A 23746-nucleotide genomic window follows, 5' to 3' on the forward strand; every position below is an offset into this window, starting at 1 on the left:
GAAAATATGAAAAATAAGAGATTGCTGAGTAACTCCGGATTTAAGCCTAAATGAAGTATACTTACATAAACACATCCAAAGCCTTGGTAGCATATTTAAGAAGTTAACATCAGATCTCACAGCATGATTTACTGACCCATTTAAGTTATAGGAGTTGAATTACATAAAAACTAAAGGTGCCCAAAGGGTAAATTAAAATGTTACTTACATCTTGCCAGAAAACTTCTGTTAGTCACACTGTCAGACACAGTTTCAGAGTGGTCATTCAATTCACAAACTTTCTACTTCCTGGGGAAGCAAAGAATTAGACTTCCATGTTGTGCTTTCACGACAGAGTTCTTTATAAACTCTACTACAATATCTATCAAAAATAACGGTATTTGTTCAAATCGGTATCTGAGCACCTCAACTATAGTACTTTGTCCTCCAATAAGTTTACCCTCTTAATTAGCAATAGAATCATTTAAATGATAGTAACGTATTCAAACATCTGTTAACATCTGTTTATAATTGTCTTACATGTCCTCACAGGTTAGTACATATTCATAGACAATGTAAATGAGATCTGAGTGGTAGAGGGCTTACCTAGAAGGCTCTGAATTCCATTCCCAGTATGGGAGAGAGGTGTATTAACTTTTTTTATTAACTTAGAGGGCTAAGGATATAATTTTCAGATAGAATATTTGTCCAGCATATACAACACTTTGGGTGTAATCCCTAGCTATCATGTAATTAATAAATATTAATTCCTGAATGTGCCAATAGTTAATGCTTGCTTTTCTCTCTTTCAGTTTGTTCCCAGTATTCCAGAGGAGTCTTTGCAATCTTTGGACTCTATGATAAGAGGTCAGTGCATACCCTGACCTCGTTCTGCAGCGCCTTACACATCTCCCTCATCACACCGAGTTTTCCCACCGAGGGGGAGAGCCAGTTTGTGCTGCAGCTGAGGCCTTCCTTACGAGGGGCCCTCCTGAGTCTGCTGGACCATTACGAATGGAACTGTTTCGTCTTCCTGTACGACACAGACAGGGGTAAGTCCTCTTTCCTTATCTACATCACAGAAAAACCTGCCTTCTGTTGGGAAACGGCTTTGCATCACTTGTTTGACTTTGCCAATTGCTCTTGATTTTTTAAGGGTTAAAATGATTACTTAATGGGTATCATCAATATTTTTAGTTTGACTGTGGAGGAAAATCTAATTTAGAAACACCCCTAATTCATAAAGTTACTTATAAGTAAACCATACTCTAACTGTGCAGAATATAATTATGAGGATAAGGCAAACAAACCAAGGTGATTTTTTTCCCCTATCATATAAGTGGTATCCTTGGTGACCAGTTTATGTGGAGGTTTTTACATAGATAAAACATTATCTGGCCTATTTTCCAGACACAATTTGATTATGATGCTGTTTACCTAGAAATAGCATCAGATCCCACCGTTGAGGTTTGAGATCCCTCAATTCAGATGCCCACTAGTGTGCCACTGATTGGCTAGCTATATATGAGTCCCACAATCCCCTCCTTTAGGTAAGCTTATTTTTCCTTCCTGATCAATAAAGAGAACTTGGAGAATCATACGTTGCGGATGTATAAACCTTTTGATAGTAATTTGCAATTTGCATTGTCTGCATATCTTTTCTTTCCCCTACAATGAAGGTGCTTCTGCACAATTATATTTTATTTTTCCTCTTTTTGTCTCACATAATGATCCCTGACAGCGATGCAAAATCAATGTGAAATGAATGAGTTAAACAAATGTGCTTAACAATAGGTATCAAAAAATTTCGGACTCTAATGACTACTCATGTAATTTGTTTTTGAATAATGCTGCAATGTTTTTTGTTTTGGGGTTTTTTTTGGATCAAATAGTTAACAGAGATGCAAAAGGCAAAAGTCACCTGGAAGAATGTTACTTCTCTGAAAGGCAATTTTCTTACCATGAAAAAATATCTAAAGACAATATTCTCAATTTAGAATTAAGCCTAAATATTCAGAAAAAGAAGTTGCCTTTCCCAGTAATGTAAAACCTTGAGCATTTCTTCAAATCTAATTTTTAAAAATGTTATATTTTTAGTGGAAAAGATACTATTATAAATATATAAACAGTGGCTATTCCTTATATGAGTTAGATCTTTTAAACAAATATACCTTTTATTTGTGTCTGTTACCCAGTCTTGAATGTTTATGGCATGTTTTAGGTCAATCTTAACACCTTTAGTAACAAGGCGAATTTATGAGCTAGAGAGAGATGAAGGGAAAGAATCCTACCACTTTTCAATCCTAATCAACACTGCTAGTAGTTCTCAAATCTGTTACAATGCACAGTAATTTAAAGTCTCATCTATAGAATCTGCAATGGCTGAAAATTGCCCCATTTTACTAAATCCTGGTCTCTTTAATGTTTTTAGTCTCCAAGTTTTATGTGTACTATTGCTCGTAGAGCTGATGGTGTTATTTCAGAGGTTGCCAAATATCTCATATGCACTATCCTATACATTATAATGTTACATAAATTGTTCCTAGGAGAGAAATGTTTGGCAAAGAATAGAGTAGAAAATTTTCCTTTGGCTCATCTTGGTTGTTTTCTTTGGTTTGTTTCATTTCTTGTTAGCATCAATTTCACAAGAATATATTCTCCTCATTGCATAACAGGTTTACAGAGCACAGGAAATAGTATCTTGGGTGACATCATGTAAACACGATTCTATCTAAGAAGAAAGCTGGTGTAAGAGGGGGCAGAAGGGGACAGAAAACTTTTGTGGGGGAGCAGGAGGGGTCTAATTATTTCTACTTTCAGGGTTTCACTACATGCATGCTTTTATTTTTTTAATTCTCTCATCCTTTTGCAAAATGCCAAGATCTAAGGAGCAAATGAAACATCTAATTTTTCCCTTAGTAAATAAGTCTTAATAAATCATGTTTTCATTTTTGGGGTTCTTAGCTCCAGTTCTTTTGTCTTCCATCTCTTTCTCATATTTCTAGATTTCTTTACATTTTTTTCTTTCCTCTCCTTTCCTAGAAACCTAGAGTGATGGGTGGATAGACAGCATGATTTCAGGCAAACTGGAAATTATAATACTTATTTGTTAACAGAAGTGGATGTTACAATGACTAATTTCCTATGTTGTCTTTTTGGTCTGTCAGTTGGTTATAGTCCATTTAAATTATCAGTTAACTCAGGATTTAGTTGATAAACCAAAACAACTTTGTTTGCAAAACTTGCAACTCTGGACAAATGGAGCACTTATGGGCAGTATGTCTGGAGGAATTCTATCTCAAAACTGTCCAAGCCCTTCTGTAAGACAAAACAAAACAAAACAAAAAAACACTTGAATCATTGAAGATCCAAGTTATTATGATTTGAATTCTTGTGACATTTTTACAAATGTTAACCACTACTTTTAAACTCCTATTAGAAATAGCTTTATGATATTGAAGACTTGTTTAATTCTAAGACTTGAATTTTCATTTTATAAAAGGATGTATAAAGCTTTACCTTAAATAAAATTTAGTTCAGTTAAAAAAAAAAAACTTGCAACTCCTCTTTACAATATAAAATCAGAAAACTCACTAAGGGAGATACTGTTTTAAAGAATGTCTGATTAATAACAGCCATTTGTTTCTGTAGGTGTTCTAACTGACCTAAGGGATGCCAAGATGGCTGATAAACCATTATTTTTAGGTGTATCTGTGAAGATGCATCCCAGGAGGCTAGCGTTTAAGTTGGAGGACTGACTAAAGATTTCCCTCTGCACAGTTAGTCAATACCACAGTCCATTCAGATTCAAAGAGAAAAAAATGCAGAGGAAAGATGAACTTGCTGTCTGTGCTTGAGTTGAGACATTTGTCCTCCTGGTTCTTTGGCCCTTAGAACAAACACCAGGATTAAAGTCATCCATCCTCTGATTCTCATGCCTTTCGATGTAGACTGAGATTTTTGCCATTGTCTTTCTTCTTCTCAGTCGTTCAAACCTGTACTGAAAACCACTTACTGGGTTTCTAGCTTGTACAGGTTACATTATGGTGTTTTTCAACCCTCATAATCAGAGGAATCAAACTCTTGCAATAAATCCCTCCAGATGGATAGTTTAAAAGTAGGATGAATGGATGGGTAGGTGGAAGGAAGGAAGGGAAGGAGGGAGGGAGGGAGGAAGGGAAGGAAAAAGATTTTTTTTCCTGAAGAACCCTTATTAGTAAGCTACCCAAGGATTCCCTAAACTCTAATTCATCCATAATATAGTAAGATCACCTTATTTGTGGACTTCTTATATAAGGTTTTGACCAAGTGTGGTCAGAATAATAAAATCAAAAGGAATTTCAAAAACAAGACCTTTTCATCCATCCCCCCACCCCACCCCACCCCACCCCACCTTACCCCACCCCACCCCACCCCCACGCCCTGCATTGCATATCTCAGCTGATGTTCCCTGGCCCAAGTGATCATGAGGTTTGTTTACATGGCTGTGTGTCCTCCCCTAACTTTTGTGAAATTCTGCTTCTCAAATAGTGAATGGTTTTTTTTTTTAAAAAAAAAAGCAAAATGGTGCCTAAGAAGCAAATAAAATTGAATATGTTTAAGTGACAAGGAGAAAATTTGAAATTTGTTGAAAGGAGACATATCTTTAGTGAAAGTCAGTCGATGGTACAAGAGAAATGCATCAGGCATCTGCAGTACAGTACTAAACTCTGTGCATTTACCCAGTGGAGGTCTCCAGGGAACCTTGTATTCAGGGATGCTGAGGATCTACTGCATAGCGGAATGGCAGATGGCAGAACAAATAACTATATTCCTTATAACACACGGACATGAATTCAGACCAAAGTAAAATTACTGATATCACTTCCTTCTTTGGAATCCTTTCAGATAACAGTGGAATGGGATAGGTCAGAGCTAACTAGATAACTTTTAGGTGAGCCTGGTTCCATGTAATGTCTACAGGACAAGATTATGAAGTCCCCATTTTCTCCACTTCCAGTTCTTAACTACCACACTTGCCAAATCTCTGACAGCAGACATCTACCCTGGATAGTGCCGCTTAATAACTGTAGCTCACTCTTTGTATTAAATACAGGATTAGCAGCCAGGTGGTGATGACTAGTGGCTATGATCCTAGCTACTTAGGAAGCTGAGATCTGAGGATTGCTCTTTGATGGCAGCCCAGGCAAAAAAAGCCTGTGACACTCATCTCCAATAAACTACCAAAAAGCCTGAAGTAAACCTGTGACTCCAGTGGTAGAGCGTAGAGCATTAGCCTTGAGCAAAAGTTCAGGGACAGTGACTAGGCTCTGAGTTCAAGCCACAGGAACAACACTGTGTGTGTGTGTGTGTGTGTGTGTGTGTGTGTGTGTGTGTGTGTGTGTGTGTGTGTATAATAAAGAGTAAAACCTATAGCTAACTGAAAAAAATTAAGAATCATTCATATTCTACCCTGGTATTACCCAAGGAAGAATGAATAACTTATCTTGAATGTACAAAAATACGAAGCCCTGTATTCTTAACCCAGAAACTGAAAATATTTCCCTGCCTATGAACAATCATACTTGAGTCTGAAATGCTCACGAGGATGAAAAGCATTTCCCTTTGTGTATATCTCCTAGGAAAACATTCAGGTAGTTATCTGTGGTTTTGTGAACTCATAAGATTTGAGCTAGCCGGGCGCTGGTGGCTCACGCCTGTAATCCTAGCTACTCAGGAGGCTGAGATCTGAGGATCGCGGTTCAAAGCCAGCCCGGGCAGGAGAGACCGTGAGACTCCTATCTCCAATAAACCACCAGAAAACCGGAAGTGGCGCTATAGCTCAAGTGGTAGAGCGCTCGCCTTGAGCTGAAGAGCTGAGGGACAGCGCCCAAGCCCAGAGTTCAAGCCCCACGACCGACAAAAAAAAAAAAAAAAAAAAAAAAAAGATTTGAGCTATATTTTTTAAACTTGGATTGCATTCATGGTCAGACTGGGCATCAAATATGTACTTGCGGCCAGTTGTCAAGGGTGAGCTTAATCTTAGCCCATTCTAACCAGAAGAGAACACCATTAATGGTTCCTTTTGAGCCTATAGCCCTGATCTCTAGCCCCATCGAGACCAGCAGGAGAGCAGAGGAAGATTAGGCTATAAAAACAATAACAAGGCTCTTCTCACTTATCACAGAGGGAGAAACAGTGTTCTGGAAGCGGCAAGGCAGCCCCATATCTCTCTGTTAGCATCTTCTTTGGATTACTACAGTATGTATTCCCTGCCCTCATTAGCCCACAGACTCCACAGACTGCTACAGGTTGGGATTGAGAACATGAGCAATAGATGGAGAGGCAAGTGAATGAAATAGAGCACATCACAGGTGTCTTTATGAGCAGGGTCTGGGGTGAATCCTCTTCCTTTGGTGAAAGGAGGCATAGGAAGGGAACTTGTCAGCCTGTCTGTTGCCTCTGCTGGCTCTGGTTCAAAGGGAATGACTCCATGACGGATGCTGGAAGTCACCGTGAAGGAGTACTAACATCTAACAGGGAACCATGAGAGAAGAATAATGGTGAGAAGCTTAAAAACAAGGATGTCAAAGGAAGAGAGAAGAACAATGTGAGCTGTGGGTTCTCAGAGTGTAGAAGATCTGGAAATGAAACAGAGCAGCCTCCAGATGCTGCTGTGGTACAAGCGCAGGCTCTGAAGGTTCTGAAGGAATGGGGCAGGGTCAGTGCTGCCTGTGCATTTGTGCTGAGCCTAAGTTGGGCTGGCTATCACCACCTCACAGATGCTAGGTGCAGGTTGTTGACTGACAGATCGCCAGGGTGGTGGCTGATCTTGGAAGATGAGCAGATCTGATCCAGGTGTTTGAGGAGGGGGTGGGGAGGTTCTGTCCCTGTAAAGGAAATTCAAAATGCCAACCAGCAAATCACAAGAGGAGTGTGTAGGAATCCAGTAGGCTTCTCATTTTTTCCCATGTTGAGTCCTTTAATGCTTTTTGAAATACGGAATTTGTGTGCAGAAGTTTTGTTTTGCTAGAGCCCTGCGCATCATGTAAACCTGTCATTGAGTTATTCAACCACGTCTAAGAGGAAACCTGTTCCCTAAAGTCCTTCAACTATGAATATAAAGTCTTAATCATTTTATTTCTGGTAAAATCGCATAGGCTTTCTTACCAATTGCACATGTTCATGGTTTCCTGATAAGTCTTTCAATTTAAAAAGTTGCTCCCTCTAAAGATCTGGAGACAAAAGACTCCTTTTAGAGCTCTAATTGAACACATGGCCTCCATATTTTATTACATCAGTGAATTATATGAATGAAACAAATGGGAATGCACAATTAACACTGAAATGCTTGCAGTGTGAAACCTATGCTGAAATTAAGTTTTATTCAACAATACTTTATAGGTTATCCATCACATTATGGGGAAAAAAAATGGTCCTGGGGTCAGTGGAAAGCAGTGACTTAATGCATGTTGAAATGAGAGAAAAACTTTAGATACAAAATGTACATTTCCTATAGTTGAAGCCATGACAGACCATCAGATCTCTTGCATTTCCAAGGAGAAATAGAATTTTTCTGTTTGGTGAATGCAAATACAATTTTTTTAAAATGCAGAGAATGTCAATTTAGGACAATTACATGACTAGAACACTCAATGCCTGGATTCAAATACAGGCCTCTGTCCTTGTCACACGTTTGACCTTGGGTAAAATCCCTAAAACCACTGGATTTCAGTGTTCTAATCTGAAAACTTTGTATCAAATTCAAACCTACTTTGATTCTACTAGTTTGCTGAGTTGTAAACTGCTTATAAATGTCTTCCATGTAGGAGTTGTTAGTTATACCTGCTATTTATTGCTACTTTGCTATTGGTGTGCTGATACTACAATAATTTATACTTATATTTCAAACATAGATATCATTATAATAGTCTTACCATGAATCAAAAGTGTTTATATTTTGTATTATGAAACTTGGGCCTTCTAAAAACATGGAAATTTCTGGTTATACATGTTAAACTGATGAAGGAACAAATCAAAACACATATTTTGATTGCCTAACCTCTTTTTCCTTCCTAGATCTCCCTTCCGCTAATTGTTTCGAAAGTGCGGGCATTTCCCCTTGGTTCTGTCTTCACTCACTTCGCCTACTCTGTAAACTTCTTAAATGCGCATGTCACGTTCCTAATTAGACTTATCTCCTAACTTCTCATCACTCTTTAGAAAGTATAAATTTCTTTACAGATGGCTCCACAAGCTGTCCGCTGACCACTGCTCCGGTCTCATCCCAGAGCCCCGTTCTGGAACACTACCCTCCAGGGGGAGGGGAAATGGCCTTTCCAAGGATCGTCAACAGGGGGGGGGGGGAAGGGGTCTTTCTCTTGCCTTGGCAGTTTTGCAAATCTCATTTTCTTGATCGCAAACATATTTTGCACACTTTGCTCTTTGATTAAGTCCTCTTCATCCTATATTTTCCCATCTGAAGTCTTCTTCCACCTGCTTAGGGAAGTTTGTTCCCTTCCCCCTCTTCCCATTGCACAGGCATTCTGTTTTCACCCACCGAACACTTTTGTTTCATTTTTTCAATCCCTTCACCATTAGACCCTTCAAGGTTTCACAGAGCAGGGAGTCTGTCTTACTGAGTTTTTCTGAATAAGGATACCATCCTTGGTTATGGTTACACCTAATCAATACTAATAAATAGATTCTATTTCTAAATTCACCTGGTGTAGGAAGGACTTCCAAGTTTGTATTTAGAATTCCCTTCTTTCCCTGAACCAGACTCACTTGCGTATTAGGCACTAGCTCAACATTACAAGAATGAATCAGTCTTCTGCTCCCTTCAATGGTTTCATTTCGGTATTTTCCCCATGGTGGCACTTTGTTAGTAATACAAGTCTTTGCTGCTTTCTTCTCCTTCATGTAGTTATACTCAACCCATCATTAATTGTGTCAAGTTACCCTACATGCACCCAATTGTCTCTATTCTAGTATCTGCTGCCTTTGTCAGAGTCTTCTTCACTCCCTACATTAACCATCTTTTCTCCTTTGTACCAAGATTGTCCTCAATCCAGCTTCCATGAATTTGTCACAGTGATCTAATGGCTATTTTTCTTCTTTCTTCGAATGCTATTCAATAGTGCCCTTGAATTTATAATTATCTTAATGTACTTGACAATTCTGTGGCAAGGTTATATTACCCATCTGGAATATAGTGCAGACTAGAACATATTCTTCAATTCTAGATAAGTTTGCATAAGTTCAGATGACTTTTCCTCAAAAGTTTAATAGAACATTTCTTAAAACGTTTGGGCATCGAGTGTGTAAAGGAATTTTTAACCAAGGTTTCCATTTCTATTATGATTGTAAGGCTATGGAAAGTTTTCTTATTTCTGCGATGTCACCATTTGTTAAGACACATAAAATACATTTGTATGAAGTAGTGAATGGATTCTAACTAAACACAAGATGTTTCCCATTATACTAATTCTTTGAAACATTGAGAGATTTATTTTTCAATTCATAGTCAGTCAACAACATTTCAATGTCAAAGGAGAGTATTTGTTATCTAATTTTAGCAGCAAGTTTTTTTAAAACATGTTTCTTCAATCCTCATGCATCTTTATTGAATTTCTCATTGTACAAAACTGAGAAAGGTATATGGATATCTTCAACCTTGGTCATAGATTTGTCAATTTCCTAAGGTATATGTACACATATACATATACATGTATACATATATATATCTATATATGTGAATATACATGTATATGTATATGTATATGCATGTATGTATATATGCATATACATATACATAAACTCAAAACATTTGCAATTTTTAGTTTCTTCCTGGTAAATGGATCCCCCCTTTGGGGGTGCTAGTACTGAGTACTGAAGCTTGAATTCAGGGCCTCTTCGCTCAGCTTTTTTGCTCCTTGCTGATGATCTATCATTTTAATCAAAAATGGAGGATTTTCGGATTTTTGCAAGTTAATCACAGACAAAGCCTCTCAAATTTGTCTTCCCAAGATGACTTTGAAACATTATTCTTGGATCTCAGCCTCCTGAGTAGCTAGGATTTTAAGTGTGAACCACCAGCACCAGGCTTGCACTAATGTTAGACTATTTAATGGGTCCCTCACTCCTTTGTAAGGCTTTGTATCCTGAAATATTTTATTTCTAATACCAAAATAGCTTCTCTAGATTCCTTTCGATTGAGATATTTTCCAAGTGTACCTTTTGCCACCTCTTTTTTTGTTGTTGTTGTTGGTCATGGAGCTTGAACTCTGGACCTGGGCGCTGTCTCTCACCTCTTCAGCTCAAGGCTAGCGCTCTACCACTTGAGCCACTGCACCACTTCCAGTTTTCTAGTGTTTTATTGAAGATAAGAGTCTCACAGTCTTTCCTGCCCGGGCTGGCTTTGAATCACGATCTCCTGCGTAGCTAGAATTACAGGCGTGAGCCACCAGCACCCAGCTTTTACCTCTTCATTTTGAAATTTTCTTCATCTTTATGTTTTATGAACATCACTTTGGTGGCAACACTGCTATTGTACCTAGGGTACTTCACGAGGTGTGTGTGTTCTGTATTTCATTCTTCCCATGTCCAAAAGATAACTAGAAACGTTAATATATATCATTACTAAGATTACTGAGATTAAAATACTTAGAACTCAAGTAATTTTTCTAAAGCCACACAGTAGTTGGTAATAGAGCTAGGAGTCAATTGCCTTTGTCAGTCAAAGAAGTAGACATTGTGTTCATTGTGTCTTTCTAATGAGGAAAAATTATCTGCTCCTGGGTCCATATTCTTTTTCTGTAAATGGCCAGGTAGAAGATATTTTAGATGGTATGGTTTGTGTCACAACTACTCATCTGTGTAGTAGGTAGTGATCAACAATGCATAAAGCAATGAGTATACCTAGCTTCTAGTGAAAAGTCTCTTTAGGGACACTTAAATCTGAATTTTTTTTGCAATTTTAATGTGTCATAAAATGCCAGTTTTGTTTTTCATTTCCCCCTCTCTAAACTTCAAAAGTAAGGAAATCATTCATACCTCAAAAACTATATGCGGTGGTAGTCTGTATTTGATGGGTTCATGGTCAGTCGTTTTCAATATGTATATTGATTTTCATTTTTAAAAAGTATGATCGTTAAATATTATGCTACTTGTCAAGATTAAACTGGGTTACATTGAAAATCCAGTTAAGTGTTAGAAGCACTTTTCTAATTATAAGAATAAATAAGGTATTATCCACGTGTGTGACCAGGAACACCCTCTGAAGATACCCCTTATTCGTATTCCTTTGGGCAGTCAGGATTTTGACTCTAGAAATGGATAAATTTTTGTTAAGAGTCAGGCTAATAACCCTTCTGACCATTATTTTCTCTGTTTATTGTGTCTCTCGTCAATGATTCAAACAATTGTCTGATCTTTCATAATATTAGCAAAATCTCTGAAGATATTGTACTCATTTATTTTGGAATTCTTGCCAACCAATGTTTTGAGCATTTTTTTTTAGCAACAGAGCTCAACTACTTGCCACATCCTAACAAACTGAAGGAGAAAAACCACAGTAACTAAAGAATATTTGAGATTATCGTTGAGTCATTTGGAAGCCATGTTTCAATGCATATGCGTGGTGCTGTACAAATTGGGGGGAAAGGATAGAGACCCCACAGTTTTAAAAATAAATGCGTAGCTTACCAAAATGACAGAAGACCTTCATGTTCTTTGTGGGAGAACAAAATGGAAAGAAAGGTCTTGGATCTCCTAGAAGTAAAGGGTGTGAGAAAAGAGCATACCAGACAAACCGACCAGTGCATTGGGTCAAAAGGTCATGGAGTTTTGCAAATGGTGAGAAGCCTGGATAGCTCCACACCAGAACCGCACACGATTTACAGGGCATGGAGATTGAAAAACTCAGCACGGTTGCGCTTTCAACTGAGCTCTCACTAGAGTTTGTTGTCTTTGTGACAAGTAAGTGGGCGATCCAGGCTTCACATGCAGAGAGTCTGGCCTCAAGTTAGTGTTCTTAACTAATAGTATGTCACCAACTAGGACCTCCACCTTTAATTTGAATCAAAGAGAGCTAAAGAACACCATGGAGTAAGTAGCTTCTGGAGAATTGCTATAGAACAGTAAGCAGCACTGGGGCTAAAATTAATCAAATAAATGAATAAAACAGAGTCTCTCACATATCCAAATACTTCAGCTTTAGGAGTTTATTTCTGCATGGGCATTTGAGTGCTGCAGCTGCCGTCTGCACTCTTTTGTGTGGCCACAGGTGTTTGATGTACGATGGGAGCTCATAATGGCAGATGACAAGGCAAGCATCATGGACCCAGCCAGCCCCAGGAGGCAGTGCCAAGTTGAAAACCCAGAGTAAAACATAGGCATTGCCAGTTTTCTTCCAAATGGATTTTTATTGAAGAAAAACAGAGTTGTCTTCTAAATAAAATAAAATAAAATCATCTGGAGATGGATAAAGGACGATATTAGCATAAAAAATAAGTGGCATTAGTCAGCTTAAAAAATTACAATGCAGCTAAAAACTGGAGAGGATAAAAGTGATAAAAAATTAGTTAAATCAAAAAAATGATCACTTCAAGATGACATAGAAACCACCATCAGAACCTACATATTTCAGTTTTAGGAAGTCGAAGAGTTGCTTTGATTTTCTTCTAGAAATTCTGTTTAGAGAAAGAAAAAAAAGGAAAAGGGAAGAAAGATACCATGCACCGTGTTTTTAAAACAAAGAACACACCTGGTATTTTCTATGAGCAGATGTTTAATGGGTAAGTGGAAAGAGGCTAGAGAATGCTACAGAATTCGTCCTTGTGACAAATCAAATGAGTGTCTATGCATGATCTCCTATATGTTCCAATCTATCTATCAGCTTAGAAGTATGTAGCAAAGAATAAACAGAATATACATCCCTGTTGTAGAAACTGCACTATGTCCATAAGAGAGGTACAAAGAAAAGAAGCCCACTATCAGATTTATTACTCATATGCTTCTTATTTATTTATTTTTTGTCAGCTGTCCGGCTTGAACTCAGGGCCTGGGTGATGTTCCTGAGCTTTTTTGCTCAAGGCTAGTGTGCTACCACTTTGAGCCACAGCAACATTTTGGTTTTCTGGTAGTTCATTGGAGATAAGAGTCTCACAGACTTTTTCTGCCCGGGCTGGCTTTGAACCATGATCCTCATATCTCAGCCTCCTGAGTAGCTAGGATTATAGGTGTGAACCACTGGAACCTGACCTCTCAGATGCATTTTTTTGAATATTTAACAAAACAGTTTATGAGTACAATACATGTTGATCAATGTCCCTCTTTTCAAAGTTCTTACCCATCCTTCCCAACCTATATCCCAACCTACCCACCCCTTGCTTTTCTTTTTTTTTTTTTTTTAATTGTATTTTATTTTATTTGAGAACATACTGTACAGAGGGGCTACAATTACATGGGCAGGATAATGCATACATTTCTTACCAAGCATTGCAGCCTCCTCCTTTGTTTACACTTCACTTCCCTTCCCCGCCTCCCCCCTCCCCCCACCCAATTTTACCCCCCTCCCCCCACCCAATTATACCCCCCTCCCCCCCCCCGACATTGTAAAGCTGGTTTTGACATGACATTTTGTACATCTCATTGTTGCAACAGGTCCACCTGAATCCTTAAACGACTTGTTTGTCCCCATCTCCTCCACATGTTATACTGACATCAAATATAGTGAAAGTGGGGGTTACACTGTGGGGGAGGGACATACAAAGCAACAAAGAAATAATCTTATAAATGCGTTAGAAACACATGCATGAAAGAAACAAAAACATTAAAATACATATTTAAGGGTTCATTTTCCTAACATCACATTATCTGACCTTTTCGGCTTGACTCATACCTATACTAGATATTGCAAATAAGGGAAACCATGGGACCTATGCTTCTTTGGGCCTGGCTTATTTCACTTAATATAATTTTTTCCAAACCTTTCCATTTCCTAACAAATGGGGAAATGTCATTCTTTCTGATGGAGGCATAGAATTCCATTGTGTATATATACCACATTTTCTTGATCCATTCATCTACTGAGGGGCATCTGGGTTGGTTCCATATCTTAGCTATGCTAAATAATGCTGCAATAAACATAGTTGTGCTGGTAGCTTTAGTGTGGTCTTGTTTGTAAACATTTGGGTAAATGCCCAAAAGTGGGATTGCTGGATCATAGGGGAGATCTATGTGAAGTCTTTTGAGGAACCTCCATACTGCTTTCCAAAGTGGTTGAACAAGTTTACATTCCCACCAACAATGAAGTAAGGTTCCTTTCTGTCCACATCCCCTCCAGCATCTGTTGTTGTTAGAGTTCTTGATTTTTGCCGTTCTAACTGGAGTGAGGTGATATCTCAATGTTGTTTTGATTTGCATTTCTTTTATGGCTAGGGATGTTGAACATTTCTTCATGTGTCTATTGGCCATCCTTCTTTCTTCTTCAGAGAAGCTTCTCTTTAAGTCTTTCGCCCACTTATTTATTGGGCAGTTGTTTCTTTGAGGATTTGTTGTTGGGTGGTTTAATTTTTTGAGTTCCAAGTATATTTTAGATATGAGACCCTTGTCTGTTGTATGGCTAGTAAAGATCTTCTCCCAATCGGTGGGCTTTCTATTGATCTTGCCAGCTATGTCATTTGCCCTGCAGAAGCTCTGCAATCTTATGCAATCCCATTTGTCCAACCTTTCTTTGATTTGTTGTGCTTCCGGGTCTCTATTCAGAAAATTTCGACCTGAGCCAAGGAGACCTAGGGTTTCTCCTATTCCATCCTGTAATGTTTTCAGAGTGTCTGCTTTGAGTTCAAGGTCTTTGATCCATTTGGAGTTGATTCTGGTGCAGGGTGATATATAAGGATCTAGCTTTAGTTTTCTACATGTAGTTAACCAATTTTGCCAGCACCATTTACTGAAGAGGCTGTCTTTCTTCCATTCTATTGTTTTAGCTTCCTTATCGAAGATTAGATGGCTATAGGTCTGTAGGTTCATTTCTGGGTTTTCAATTCTATTCCATTGGTCCTGAGGTCTGTTCTTATGCCAATACCAAGCTGTTTTGATTACTATGGCTTTATAGTAGAGTTTGAAATTTGGTATTGATATTCCTCCAGCAGTGTTCTTTCCGTTGAGGAGCGTTTTTGCTATTCGGGGTCTTTTATTGTTCCATATGAATTTTTGGATTGCCTCCTCTCTTTCCTTGAAGAATGAGGGTGGAATTTTGATAGGTATCGCATTGAATTTGTAGATAGCCTTGGGAAGTATTGCCATTTTCACGATGTTAATCTTGCCAATCCAGGAGCATGGGAGGTTTTGCCATTTTTTAAGTTCTGTGTTGATTTCCTTTTTCAAGATTTTAAAGTTTTCATCATAGAGGTCCTTCACTTCTTTGGTTAAGTTAATTCCTAGGTATTTTATTTTTTGTGGGGCTATTACAAATGGAGTTGCTTTCCTAATTTCAGCCACACTTTTCTCATTGTTGCCATATAGAAAAGCCATTGATTTTGGGGGGTTAATTTTATAACCTGCTACTTTGCCAAAGTTTTGAATCAGCTTGAGTAATTTGGGAGTGGAGTCTATGGGATTCTTTAAATACCAGATCATGTCATCTGCAAAGAGGGAGAGTTTTATTTCTTCTTTCCCTATTTGGATCCCCTTTATGTCTGCATCTTGTCTTATTGCTGTAGCTAGGCATTCTAATACTATATTGAAGAGAAGTGGAGAGAGTGGGCATCCTTGTCTTGTTCCTGAGTTAAGAGGAAATGGCTTTAGTTTTTCACCATTGAGTATAATGCTGGCTGTAGGTTTGTCATATACAGCCTTTATTGTATTGAGGAATGTTCCATGGATTCCTAATTTTTCCAGAACCTTCATCATAAAGGGGTGTTGGATCTTGTCAAATGCTTTTTCTGCATCTATTGAGATAACCATGTGGTTCTTCTTCTTGCTCCTGTTGATGTGATGAATAATATTAATTGATTTGCGTATATTGAACCAGCTTTGCATCCCTGAAATGAATCCTGTTTGATCATGGTGTATGATTTTTTGGATGAATTGTTGCAGTCGATTGGCCAAAATTTTGTTGAGAAGTTTTGCATCAATGTTCATCAAAGAAATGGGTCTATAGTTCTCTTTCTTTGATGAGTCCCTGCCTGGTTTTGGGATGAGGGTTATGATGGCTTCATAGAATGTGTTCGGTAGTGAGCTTTCTCTTTCAATTTCATTGAAGAGTTGGAGGAGTATTGGTGTGAGCTCTGCTTTGAAGGCCTTGTAAAATTCCGCTGTAAAACCATCTGGTCCTGGACTTTTCTTAGCTGGGAGGTCTCTTATTGCTATTTCTATTTCAATGCTTGATATGGGCCTGTTAAGCTGGTTTAACTCATCTTGGGTTAGTTTTGGCATGTCAATATTTGCTAGGAAAAGGTCCATTTCTGTCAAGTTCTCAAACTTATTAGCATAAAGTTTTGAGAAGTATTCCCTTATAATGTTCTGAATCTTGGTTGTTTCCGTGGTGATGTTTCCATTCTCATCTCTGAGTTTATTAATTTGGGTGTGTTCTCTCCTTTTTCTGATAAGGTTTGCTAAGGGTCTGTCAATTTTGTTAAGTTTTTCGAAGAACCAACTCTTTGTTTTGTTGATTCTTTCTATAGTTTTTTGGATTCTAATTCATTTAATTCTGATTTAATTTTGATTCATTTCTTTCCCTCTACTGGATTGGGGTTTATCTTGCTGCTCTTTTTCAAGGAGGTTTAGATGTGTCATTAAATTGCTAGTTTCCGATCTCTCCAATTTGTTGATGTAGGAGCTCAGAGCTATAAACTTGCCTCTGAGTACTGCCTTTGCTGTGTCCCAGAGGAGCTGGTAATTTGTGTGTTCATTTTTGTTGAATAGCATGAACATTTGAATTTCCTTTCTAATCTCTTCCATGACCCACTCATGATTCAGCAGTGTGTTGTTCAGCCTCCATGTGATACCGGACTTTCTTTGGTGGCTTTTGGTGTTGAGTTCTAATTTTATTCCCTTGTGGTCAGAGAGAATGCAAGGTATAACTTCAATGTTTCTGAATTTAGACAAGTTTGCTTTGTGGCCTAAAATGTGATCTATTTTAGAAAACGTTCCATGTGCTGCTGAGAACGTGTATTCTGATGCTGCTGGGTGAAATGTTCGGTAAATGTCTGTTAAGTCTAGTTGATCTATGCAGCTGTTTAGATCTGCGGTTTCTCTGTTGAGTTTTTGCCGAGTTGATCTATCTAGTCGGGAGAGTGGTGTGTTAAAATCCCCAACAATAAATGTCTTTGGATCTATATGGGATTTGAGGGAAAGTAGTGTTTCTTTGATAAATTTGGGTGCTCCATTGTTTGGCGAATAGATATTTAGAATTGTAATATCCTCCTGAAGGAGAGATCCTTTAATTAGTATGTAGCGACCTTCTTTATCTCTTCTCACGAATTTTAATTTGAAGTCTATTTTATCTGATATTAGGATTGCAACTCCCGCCTGTTTATGAGGGCCGTTTGCTTGGTAGATTTTGTTCCAGCCTTTAACCTTGAAAATATGTTTGTTTTTACGGGCAAGATGTGACTCCTGCAGGCAGCAGATAGAAGGGTCTTGTTTTTTAATCCAATTAGACAGTCTATGTCACTTAATTGGAGAGTTTAGTCTGTTAACGTTAAGAGATAGGACTGAGAGGTATTTGGGAGTTCCTGCCATGTTATCCTCCTTCTTGGGGGCTGTGAAAGCTGGGTTCTTCCTAAGGTTCTTGGATTCTCAGTTTGGGTGCAGTTTCTTGGCCTTTGTTGCGTTCTTGTTGGTTTTCTATGTGTAGGACATCTTTAAGAATCTTTTGTAGGGCTGGTTTGGTGGAGATGTGTTGTTTCAATTTTTCTTTGCTATGGAAGGTTTTTATTTGGCCTTCAGTTATGAAGGAGAGTTTAGCTGGGTACAGTATTCTTGGTTGATAGTTGTTTGTTTTTAGGGCATGGCATACGTCATTCCAGGCTCTTCTTGCTTTGATTGTCTCTGCTGAGAAATCTGAGGTGATTCTAATTGGTTTCCCTTTATAGGTGATTAACCTTTTCTCCTTGACAGCTTTAAGGATCTTTTCCTTGGTCTGGGTTGATCCTGTGTGGATTATAATGTGACCGTGGGATGTCCTATTCTGGTCTGGTCTATTTGGGGTTCTAAAAGCTTCTTGTATCTGAATAGGCCTATCTTTTTGTATGTTTGGGAAGTTCTCTGCTAGGATCCTGTTAAACAAATTTCCTAGACCATTAACTTCTGTTTCTAGGTGCTCCTCTACACCCATTATCCTTAGATTGGGCCTTCTGATGGTGTCTTCCAGGTGTTGGATAGACCTATCATATTTCTTGGACTTGTCTTGGATGGTTGTATGTTCTTTCTCTATAATATCTAGGCTGTCTTCCATCCCTGAGATTCGATCTTCTGCATGGTCTAACCTGCTATCAAGACTCTCTACTTTGTTTTTTATCTCTTTTCCTTCTAATTGGTCAGCTTTGATGGCTTCAAGTTCTTTGTTGAAGCTCTGTTTTAGGTCTTGTATGAATTTCTTTACTTCCTTAATTTGGTGTTCAGTGTTTGTTCTCAAATCACTTAGTTGATTGGTTATGGTTTCTTTGGACTCCCATTCCTTCTGTTGGGTTCCATTCAGCATTCCCTTTGTGGTCTCCCTGACTTCCTTCAGCTCTTTGTTAATGGATTCCATGAATGCCTTTAGTGATCTTTGTGTATTCTCTACCTGGTCTCTCAATTCCTGAATTACTCTTTGATTAGTTTCCTCCCTTCTGTGGGATTCCTGCAGTTCTCTTTGAGTGTTCTCTGCCTGCTCACGCCATTCCTCCCTTTCTCTTTGAGTATTCTCAAGTTGTTCACGCAAATCCTGTATCAGTTTTTGAGAAGCTTCCTCACGCTTATGATATTCCTGTATAAACTTCTGGGATGCCTCCTCTCTCTCCCTATCACGCTCATACAGAGTCCTTTGTACATTGTCAAACTTCTCATTTATCATGTTTGCTATTAGTGTTTGTAGAGCTATTTGGGAACTCTCCTCTGGATTATTCTTTATCAGTTCTAATCCCTGATTATCAAGGTTGGGAATTGAGATACCCGAATTTGCCATTTTTCTTGTGTTTTTCCGGCTTACTCGGCCCATTTGAGATAAAGATTGCACCAGTTTTGTGCTAGAACACTATCTTAAGGCAAACATCAACCAAAGTTTGCATTTGTACAGTCAATAGTCTACAGATACAATCTAGTTCAACAGATACATCTATTCAACATCAAACGACTATATGTTAAAGGACTTCGAACCGCAGAAAAGAATTTGGAAAACCAGAAATTATTAGGATTAGGGAGAGATGTGGGTAAAAAATAGGAATAGATTGGTGTGGGGAGGCACAGGGAGAGTTAACTATGTCCTAATCACAATGCAGGAAATGGGTTGGGTAGGATGCAAGTAGAGAGAGAGAGAAAAAGAAGAGACGGAAAGGGGAATAAAGAGAGACCAGAAAAAGAATAGAAACGTAAAAATTGATGTTATTATAGAGGTTAAAAGACCGTCTATTTAGAGAGGAATGTGAATATGTTCAGAGAAGGGGAGGGACATAGAGGAGATGTGAAAATCTTTAAGGATGGGAAAGGGAGAAGAAAAGATCAGAAGTTCAGTAGAGCTAGATAAAAAACAAAAAGATAATTAAGAAAGAAAGAAAAAGAGAAAGAAGACAAGAAAAGAAAGGAAAACTCTCATTCACGTATTCCTAAAATAAAAATTATAAGATGAGAAAAAAAAAGTTACTGGAAAACAATTATTTTTTCAGAAGAGGCAAAAATTAAAGATTAATAAAAGTTTTAGAAGGGAAAAAAATTTATATATATATATATATATATATATATATATATATATATATATATATATAAGGTAACAAAAAACAAAAAACAAGCAAAAAAAAAGAAAAGAAGAAAAAGAAGAAGAAGAAGAAGAAGAAGAAGAAAAAAGAAAAAAAAGAAAAAAAAAGTCTTTTGATTTTTTTTTTTGGGGGGGGGAGGAGTGGGAAGAATCCTGTATCTCCCTTTTGTCTGCAACCAGTCTCTTGTTGGAGTCTCTGGTCAGCTTGAGGTCCTGTGGCTTGATTGGTTTCTTAAGTCGGTTGGTTGGAAGAGGCAGAAAAATGCTCTGCTTTACCCAAGATTTTGAGATCCCCCTCCCAGGTTAGTTTTCTGGGAGGGTGGTCTGCTTTGAGAGTCACAAAAGAGGGAGATGTGGTGATGAGGCTAGGTTCTGGGTAGAGTTGAGGCCTTTCAACAAACAGTAGCTTTTCCCTGGGGCTATTTTGTGATAAAGCTCACAGCGCCCAGCCTGGAGCCATTCTCAGGGTTTCTGTTTTTCAATTGATTGTGGTGGCTGCTAGAGGGAGGGGCAGCCTCTGGCTCTGGTTACCCAGTGAGGCAAGGCACTCCGATGGCTGGCGCCTGAGCTGGGTGACTTTTCCCTGGATGGAGCTGAGTCTGGCAGGTCACTTCGCCAGTAAGTTCTTGTGACCTGCTAAATGACTCATTTTATTCCAACGCCTGAGCTGGAGCTAGCAGCTCCTCCGAGCTTTGTCGGTATCCAAGATGGAGATCACCGGTGCTGGGGGGGGAGGGGTGGCCTTCCCTCCTCTGCTCCCTGAGAAGGAGTGAGGATGTCGGGCTTGTACTCACGCCGAGTCTTGGATCCTGGGTCGTCTCTGGTCTGCAAACAGCAGGTTGAAGATGTTCGCTCCTTGTCGGTTCTTGTTGGTGTTGAGTAGAATCCGCTCGTCCGCTGCGTCTGGCTCCTTCGTCCCCGACTCTCTGTGTCTCAGGTATGACTCCGCGGCGGTGGTCGCCGCCGCGACCCCGCCACCGAAGCGGCAGCTGATGCGTTTCCTTGGCTTCCCCTCTCTTGTCTAACTCTCTGTCCTGTGATGGCACACTTGGTGTGATTCTCTGGCTTAGGACTGTTCACTGGAATTCTAAAACTACTTTCTATGCGAGAGCTTGTTCAGATTCCAGCTTCTCCTCCGCCATCTTCCCGGAACTCCCTCCAATTATTTTAACAAAATAATCCTGCTATTGTCAGGACTGTCTGAACCTCAGATCAGATGCATTTTTAATTGAAAGAAAAACTCAGAAGTTCATGTAGGCTTTCCATTAGAGGAGAGGGACAGTGGCCCAGAGTGACAACTTGGAAGAACAGGAAGCAGCAGGAAGGCAATACGATCTGCATGAAGAGCTTAGAGTCGAGTAAGTAACTGTGAGCTGTGGAACAAATACTGGCTTTCTCCAGCTTCGCAGACCTAGGTCAGTGACTGGCATACAACTGGTGTTCTGTTAATGTCTAATGTTGTGTAAAATGACATAGCACCTTCCTATGCAGATTATACTACACCATGAGCCCTCTTGTTATTTGAGGCACATACATGACTGGACAGGGTTAGAGAGAGGGCAGGTCATTTTGCTCAGAGTCAGAGAAAAGGATAGCATGGCAGTCAAATAGAGCTTGATATTAACTGAGAGGTTTCAGGAAGAATTGGAGGGAAGGGGAGTAATGAAGGGAGAACCGTGTGTACAAGCCCATGGTGGCTGCACACAGTAAATTCTTCAGGATTGCTTGAGAAGAAAAGGTGTGGGATGAGGAGAAAGAATGAGACTAACGGGGTTATTTGGGACAGAAGAGAAGAGACAAAGTGGGATTGTGGCTGTCCTACCTGAGATTTGGGTTTTGTGCTGTAGGTAAAGGAATACCTTTTGAAGTAATGACTTAAAGTTTATCGCTTCAAACCATTATAGCAGACTCTTTGAGAAGAAAACCAACGGCAAATGTCAGAATGCACCCTGTGAATAAGTAAAACGAGCATCATACAGCACATACCCGTAAATGCTAAGCAGGTGTTGAGTATATGAGTCATGAGAGTAGGCTGGCTGTAGTCAAAGTTTATCATTTCCATCAGAGCCAAATCTTATTTTTAAAGACTTTTGCTTTTAGTTTATTTTAAAATAACAAACAAGACTCAAACCATGAGTTAAAGTAACTCATGGATTCCTAAATCCATTGCATATTTCAGTGCATAGTATGTGCACTGTAATCCTCCTATTTTAGGTTTTCTACTGTAGCTGGGAATGCAGGTTAGGCCATAATGCCCAGATTCTTTCTGTTCAGAAGAGTCTCAGGCTTGGCTAGAACCTCAATCCTCCATTTATCTTAGAAAAACAGACATGATTCACTGACACCCAGCTCTTTTCTTTCTTTTGTTAACGATTCACCTTATGCATTAAATGTGTTTTTTTTCCATTTTTGTCTATTGAAATTGATCTTTTAATAAGTACAAGGTTGAGCAGAGGTGAAGCAAAAATCTTAAAAGAGTAAATTAATGGCTCAAAAAATGAATGAAGCCGCTACTTAGGATGTCAAACAAAAAAAATACAATGTTTATTTCACATTAAGCAAGTAGATATTTTAAAAGCCATTCAAAGATTATTATAATTGAAGTTTTAATCACTATCAAAGGACATGAGATGTTTTTCCACAAACTAATATAACATCTAATTAGCATATAATTAGAAAGCTATAAAAATTCAGAAAGAGTTTAAACTATTACTCTAGGTTTTAACAAAAACCGCAAATTAAGATAATGACATAAGACATGTTAATCATATATTTAAAGTACTTTATATAAGATCCAGAGTTAATCTACAAAAAAGAATTCATGCTCTTTTTGTAAGTGGTTCATAGATAGATGTGAAGGTGGGAGGGAAGGGAGGGAAGAGGAGGTAACAATGCTTGATAGAAAATGTACTCATTACCTTGCTCATGTAACTGTAACCCCTCTGTACAGTATTTTTACAATAAACACACACACACACACACACACCACACACACACACACACACACACACACACACACACACACACACACACACACACACACACACACACACACACACACACACACACACACACACACACACACACACACACACACACACCCCAAGCTGGCTGCCGGAGGCCGTTAGCTCATACCTATAATCCTAGTTACTCAGGAGGCTAAGATGTGAGGATCATGGTTCAAAGTCAGACTTTTATCTCTAACCACCAAAAATAAACACCATATGTATTTAAAACTAGTAGATTCAGAAAAGTAGACACCTTGGAAGCTTTGGTTGCTAATATAGTAGATAAGTAAGCAAGTGACAATTCAAAAATGTAAAGAAAAGAAATAAAAATTCATATAAAATTCCATCATTTATGACATCTCCAAATGTATAACGATTGATGAAGCATGGGAAATACATGCACTAGTTTTACCATTGCAGGCATTCTGGACTCTGTTTACAGGAATGACCTAATGTGTGCAGTTCGCAAACACGTAGAAAAGTGGAACTACAAAATGAAGGGGCAAGAGAGAATCTTGTTCCCAGAGGCACGTCCAGCCTTAGCCACACACAGCTGTGACACTGGGAGTTATCCAATTGCACACAGATAGATCTCTTTCCATTCATTCAGATGATTCTGAATTCCTTTCAGAGACACATAATGCCAGGGCAGAAGTATGCAAACTCAATGATGGTTCATCATCCAAAGGAAAAACTCACGGAGCCAGAACATCTGCTCCTCAGACAGGCTGCAAAACTTCCTTTATCTTCCGTATCTTCCTGACACTTGGAGTTTCAAAGCATTTTTTTTTGTGTGTTTACTCAGAGTAGTCAACATTTT

At 38.7% G+C, this 23746-nt stretch overlaps 1 protein-coding gene across 5 annotated transcripts in view; it reads left to right on the forward strand.

Annotated features, from left to right (window-relative positions):
• LOC138821363 (glutamate receptor 4) overlaps positions 1-23746 on the forward strand; it is a 282782-nt gene that overhangs the window by 90931 nt on the left and 168105 nt on the right. For all 5 annotated transcript variants that reach the window (XM_070013534.1, XM_070013533.1, XM_070013535.1 and 2 more), the window contains one exon: positions 792-1031. In XM_070013534.1, coding sequence (XP_069869635.1) covers positions 792-1031 — 240 coding nt within the window. The remainder of the gene's footprint in view (positions 1-791; positions 1032-23746) is intronic.

This window comes from Dipodomys merriami, unplaced genomic scaffold (genome assembly GCF_024711535.1).
Source record: "Dipodomys merriami isolate MVZ:Mamm:240054 unplaced genomic scaffold, mDipMer1.0.p SCAF_91, whole genome shotgun sequence".
NCBI lineage: Eukaryota > Metazoa > Chordata > Mammalia > Rodentia > Heteromyidae > Dipodomys > Dipodomys merriami.